Source organism: Saccostrea echinata, unplaced genomic scaffold (genome assembly GCF_033153115.1).
Source record: "Saccostrea echinata isolate AGI-Se365-2 ecotype Australia unplaced genomic scaffold, CSIRO_AGI_Sech_v1 ptg000057l, whole genome shotgun sequence".
NCBI classification, from domain to species: domain Eukaryota; kingdom Metazoa; phylum Mollusca; class Bivalvia; order Ostreida; family Ostreidae; genus Saccostrea; species Saccostrea echinata.
In genome coordinates, this window is record NW_026889806.1 from 6,461,091 (window position 1) to 6,467,170 (window position 6,080).

General features: G+C 31.8%; 1 protein-coding gene across 1 annotated transcript; it reads left to right on the top strand.

Moving 5' to 3' along the window:
* Window positions 1-452: 452 nt before the first annotated feature.
* LOC133174385 (out at first protein-like) lies at window positions 453-5,793 on the top strand. The gene is made up of 4 exons (XM_061309514.1): window positions 453-692; window positions 3,219-3,359; window positions 3,739-3,916; window positions 4,067-5,793. Exons 1-4 carry the CDS (start codon window positions 492-494, stop codon window positions 4,342-4,344), a joined length of 798 nt encoding a protein of 265 aa, XP_061165498.1. The 5' UTR covers window positions 453-491; the 3' UTR covers window positions 4,345-5,793.
* Window positions 5,794-6,080: the final 287 nt, after the last annotated feature.

The following is a 6,080-nucleotide window of genomic DNA, read 5'->3' on the forward strand; positions in this document are numbered from 1 at the left end:
GGTTGCACCGTCAACATATTGATAATAAATAAATAAACTCCTTTCCTTTCAGTACAATTTTTTATTTATTTTATTTTTTTTTTTATTTTTTTTTTTTTTTTTGGTCAGCAGATATAAGAGACAACAGCTGTTTTCCGCTTATAAATAAGTTTTACCGGATACTCGGGGATATATATAGTTATTACTGTAAAAGAAATGTAAAAAAAAAAATAATAATAATAAAATTCAAAAACTTAGCCATACATACGTTTGTTATTTTTCTTTTTCAAAAAATAGAATACAACATATATTTTAAAATAAAAAGAAAAAACAGTTATAAAAGCATTGAATAAAAGCGAAATATCCAATGTACGTGTTGATATTTCTTGAAGCGTTTTAAATACGAAGATTCAAACATTTATTTGACCTTGATTATCAACAAAAATGAAGAATGTGGAGAAGGCATGCGTTATAAATATCATGAAGACTTAAGTAATTTTCTGTGTAAAAAAATGTTGTTCAACCACGTATACTTTGTGGTTTTACTCGTCTCATTGCCAGTTACTGTTTCACAACTGGTCGTAAACGTTAAAAACAAAGGGGGCGATGTAATAAAAGAAGTTATTTCAGGTAACACGACTTCCGATGTTGTCGAGCTGCAATTTCAGAATACAGACGGCACACTCATCAATCAGTTCATCGACTTCAAATCGGTGAGTTAATTTTAGCTAGATTGAATGATTTATTTATGTAGGAAAAGAACCTTCAACAGGTTGGGCACACACCACCAAATGGTCATTTAACCCCCGTTTGGTGGTCAATCGCCCATATCGGAGTCGGTATTTACTGACCATTTGGGAGAGAAAAATCGTTTTGTTCAATTCTGTGGAATGGGGTGAAATGGCGCTTAATATTAACTCGTGGGGAATAAAATATAGACATTTATCAGTACTATGAACAAATTGGAAATTCAACGCGGAGTTTTTTGCGCAGTGTCGTTCAATTTTTTGACCAAATCGTCACCAACGTAAACAAGTACAACGTTTCTGTGTTTTGACTATAAAAAGAAATTTTCTCTCCTTCCCGAACGTTGTTGCACCTGTTGATTGCATTTCTTACTTTCTATTTTTATCATCCTGGCAACCAATCAAATAATTTAAACATAAAAAAAGATGATCTTTTCCGAACCGGGTCAAAAGTCTGATTTGACAACGGAGGCACATTAGTGTCAATTTTCAATTAGAAAATAAAAGAAAAGAGAAGAATTTGCTTTTATTCTGTTTTATTTTGCACGCGATGGCTTTATTCTTTATAAAAATAAAATAAACAGTGAGATCATGATATAATAATTGCTTCAAAACGATGTTCTTGGAATTAAAACTAGAATAATTGCAACTGTCACTTTGTAAATCTTTTATTCAAAATCATTGATTAGATATAGTAGATTCATCACAAATATGCATACTAAACCACAAAAGGTCGCACAGAAATCGCAACTTCATCCTAAAAGTAAATAAAGAATAAATGTTACATTCAAATGTAGAAAAAATGAATATTATAGCAATAAGTGCCCACCATACCAGTAAAGTATGAGGAGCTCGTGTTTAACTGGATTCTATAGAGATTTATTTAGACGAAGATCCAAAGATCGATTGAAAGTTAACTTCTAAAGAGTTAAACCACTGGTCTAAATAGAATTTTTATTAAACTAGACACAAGAAAATATTTTTTTGATTGATTAAGCAAGAAGTTCGGCCGTCACGGACAGCTGTAGGTATCGTTTTTACGAAGTTCCACAGAAATTACACATGGAAAATCGACCGAACTGTATTAATTGTGCGAGGAATATGTTTACTAAAATTCCCCAAGGCCTATACGAATGCGCCTTTGCTTTATTTTTATAAAAATTGGGTTTGAATAAAAAAGACCACCAATTGGTCAGTAAATACGACTCCGATATGGGCGATTGACCACCAAACGGGGGATAAATGACCATTTGGTGGTGTGTGCCCAACCTGTTCAATAGTTCTGTCGTTTGTGAGTTGACAACTAGAACATAGCGTATTTGTCGGTGATGATGTGATCTGTTGTGTGTTTTGTCAGTTTCCTCTTCCAATTCTTGTTTACATCAATTCATATCAATAAAGTTTAACATTTCGTTCATAAGAATTCGTAGAATAATTCCTAATGTAAAATCTTGCCATGATTGAAACAATGGTACATTCAACTTTATGGCAAGCGGTAAATATAATACTGCTGACTCCCAATGCCCGACTCTCTCGTTTTTCTATTGATATTCTTCATCCTGCTGTACAGAATCACTTCACACTTCTCAGGCACATTTTCTGCTTTGAAATACATTATGCATACATAAAATATTAACAAAGTTATGTATTATATGCCATATCAAGGTCTTTTGATTTTTGACTCTCGATTGTTCCGGATTGCAATTTTTTATTAATATTCTTCATTTCACAAAGAAGAATTGATCCAAGTTCTTGGGCATATTTGCTACGTTGAAGTTAGTTCCCACATACATAAATATAACAACAATATTATGTTAAATAGATAGTTTTTGATAGGCCTGAATATAGCAAGAGTTATTTCCTGTTGGCTGCCATATTGGAGGTCCAACTAGCGAATTTTCCCCTTTCAGCAACCAATTTTAAACTTTATAGAAATATAAGGGCAAAAATCTTTAAAATACCAAAATTACAAATCAAAGGAAGCTAGTGTTAACATAGATTTGTAAGAAAAATTGTGTTATCTTCACCCAATTGCTCAGTATGACAAGTTTAAATTGGTTTAATAATGAAGGAAATTGGGCTTGTATACCTCCAATATGGTGACCAACAGGAAATAACTCTTGCTAAAATCGTGTCTATTGAAAACTATCTATAATGACATTTGTCCAAAAACAGTAAAGTACTAAGTTATAAATAAGTAGAAACCAAAAACGGATATACCCCAATTCATCAAACTGCTCAATTTGGCTCATAAATACCATTATTCGTAATATTTTTGATATTTTAATGTTTATGTGAATTTAGTTTAACAAAGTTAATGTGCCTGAAAAGTTTGAACTGAATCTGTTCAGCAGTGTGGAGAATATCAACAAGAAACATTAATTTGAGAGAGTCCGGAGTTACCGCTTGCCCAAATTTTATTTTCCAATTTCCAAACAATAAGAAAGAAAGTAATATCTATTGTATTAATGAGTAATTTGTTCTATTATGTAGGAAGTGCAGATTTTCCGTGCCTTTGTACTGAGGGAGGAGGAGCTAGGATTTACCAGAAATAAACCCATTACTTTATGCTTTGTGTCCAGATTTAACAAGAATGAGTTCATTTCTTCTGATGCAATGTCTAAACTCAGACAGGTGGGTTATCTATCTCTCAAATCACCATTATCATGCTCTCTATGAATTAGTCTGAAACACAGTCTTATTAAAATCAGATATATCTTAAATTGTTCTGTAACACTTCTTTTTTGCATATACCATAAAATCTTAAAAGAGAATGCTATGAAATAAAGAAGAAAATAAATCAATTAGTTGTGTAGACTTGTGTAAGTATACATATAGTAAGTGTGTCTTTTCTCTCAAGTAGAATTCAACTTAAAAATTTTATACATATAAGGCAACCAACAAGAAAGTTTTGCAAATTATCAGACCAAATGTCCAAAAATTCTTAAACTGAAAGAGAATTGATTACTTATTTTTCAGTATCTAATATATAATGTGTTTTTAAAAATTAAAGAAAAATCCCACCACGATTCGTAGCCCAGAGGAGGAGAAGGTTCCTGAGATGCACATCATGGATCTACAGATGGACCTGAGAAAGACGAGTGTCCTAAGTCCCTATATCCACAAAGTCTGCCATAATGCCAATCTGACCACTTACACCAAGGAATCCGACATCAGAATCTGGTCACAAGGTATGTCAACCATTCTAAAATGGATAAATGCATACCAAAAGGGAGGTAATTCAAAATTTCACAACTTCTGCATTTATTCTATGTGCAATTGAATTGTCTTCCCTGGATAGAAATAAGCAGTAACATTGGTCTTTGGATGAATATTTATAGCACTGGGACAGGACTTCAATGTGCTGATGTCCACTTCTAAGCAGACCCACCCTGGGAAGTTCTCTAACTGTAAAGACACAGCTAACCTGACGTCCCCGTGCCTGTGTCACTATCATATCTGTGTGGGCTGGTATCCATGTGGACTGAAGTACTGTCGAGGGAAAGACTCCGCGGGGCGTTACGTCAGTTATCGCTGTGGGATTAAGACTTGTCATAGATTTATATCCTATGATTTTGTGGCTGACAAGAAATATAACTGCTTATGGGATGATGTTTGATATAATGAATTTTTTGTATTTGTTTAAAACTGTATACTCTTGCATTTTTGTTGGGATTGTCAAGTAAATATTTGATGCTAGAAATCATGAAAACTTAAATGACTGTTCCTGTATCCACAATTTATTTTACACTCTGTTTAATCCTGATAAAGTGAATTGTGAAGGCCATGTTTTATTTTCAACCTTCTTTACGGTGGTATGGTTTTATTATTGATTTTGCAAGCAAGTACATTAATATTAATTTTATATACACTGTGTATATTTTAATATGATGCGTGGAGGTGAAGATTGATTGATCTGATTTTTATGAAAAAATCCACCCTCTTACATTACTTCTTCACAAAAGTCTGTTGAAATTTTAAGGAGTGCTCAATTTCACAGACATTTCTTCCTGTATTTCCCAATGTGCACAATGTGATAAAGTACTTTATGTGTATTTGGTATTGTTAAAGATTTTTCAGTTCATCACAGTTTTTATACATTAAATGATCATTTATTGCTGTTTGGAGAATTATGTAGGAGTTAGAAGGGAACAAATAATTTTTGTTATTTATAATGATGGTGCTACATGTATTTTAAAATTGAAAATTAAATTCATATAAATACACTTTTTACTCATTTGCATTGTAGTTTGATAGAGTAATCCTACATTTCAAATCACTTGAAAACCAAAGAAAACTCACTTGTTATTTTTTTATAGATGAATATGCATGTTAGTAACCCATACACTATACAAAAAAAACTTTATAGGAGAAAATTATTCAGTGTTAAAATGTATTCTTTAGAATATGTGCCAAATATTGCTTATCTGCATGGTTGTATATGTAAATATTTATGCTTTTGATTATAGAAATATATTTTACTTTTCATATGCACTAAGTATAAAAATATTGCAGAGAACTCCATGTCTTTGGCTTATAACAAAAAATTACATTTGAACTTTGGCAACCTTATCATTGGTTTTGTCAAAATCCAGAGATAAGTTGAATTATTGGACCTGACATTATTATGAATACATATTTCAATCAAGCTATCTTAGATTATTGGATATGCTGACATTTTTTGACACTTGTATCATATTTCTAGTCGGAAATGTTGACATTTTTGACAATCTTGACATATTCTAAGATATCAGGTTTGACTGTATATACTTTTGAAGACTAGTGTTGTTTTATGCTTTTTATCTTACCAATGCATCAATGGACAGCTATGTTTTAGATACAGTTTTCATACTGAGTGATCAAATCAACAATGTCCATTTTTGTGTCTAAGTGTTTGAAATATTGTCTTGGTGCATACCATCTGTCAAGTGTACCTAGAAATATATGGGTACCATGTTTAATGACTGAAGTTTTAAGAAAAAAATCAATTTTACGACACTGTTGAAGTTAAGTGGTGGAGATATGATGTTAATTCTTTGAATTCAGTGAATAAATTTTTCCATGCAAATCTATGGACTATAAAAAAAGAATTGACATATTTATAAATTAAATGGCAAACCAATCGGTTGTGAATTTACATCATATGATGACCTAAAATGACGAAGTTCATGTAGGGACATTGAAATTGCATTGTATCATCTACATATTTCTTGGCATTGCATTTAATATTTGCCCTTTAGGTGCGTATAAAATATAATGAATTATTGACTTCTCAGTTGGACGTTAATTTAAAGCAGTTTATTAATGACATTCACAAATTAAAAAAAATGAAAAAAACAGAGACCTGACAGAGAG

What these genes read in the sequence shown, in the direction of transcription:
- LOC133174385 (XM_061309514.1), top strand. Translation starts at nt 492, where the DNA reads ATGTTGTTCAACCACGTATACTTTGTGGTTTTACTCGTCTCATTGCCA. An exon ending in CAATGTCTAAACTCAGACAG is followed by an intron (nt 3,360 to 3,738) that starts GTGGGTTATCTA and finishes TAAAAATTAAAG; the next exon opens with AAAAATCCCACCACGATTCG. An exon ending in CATCAGAATCTGGTCACAAG is followed by an intron (nt 3,917 to 4,066) that starts GTATGTCAACCA and finishes GAATATTTATAG; the next exon opens with CACTGGGACAGGACTTCAAT.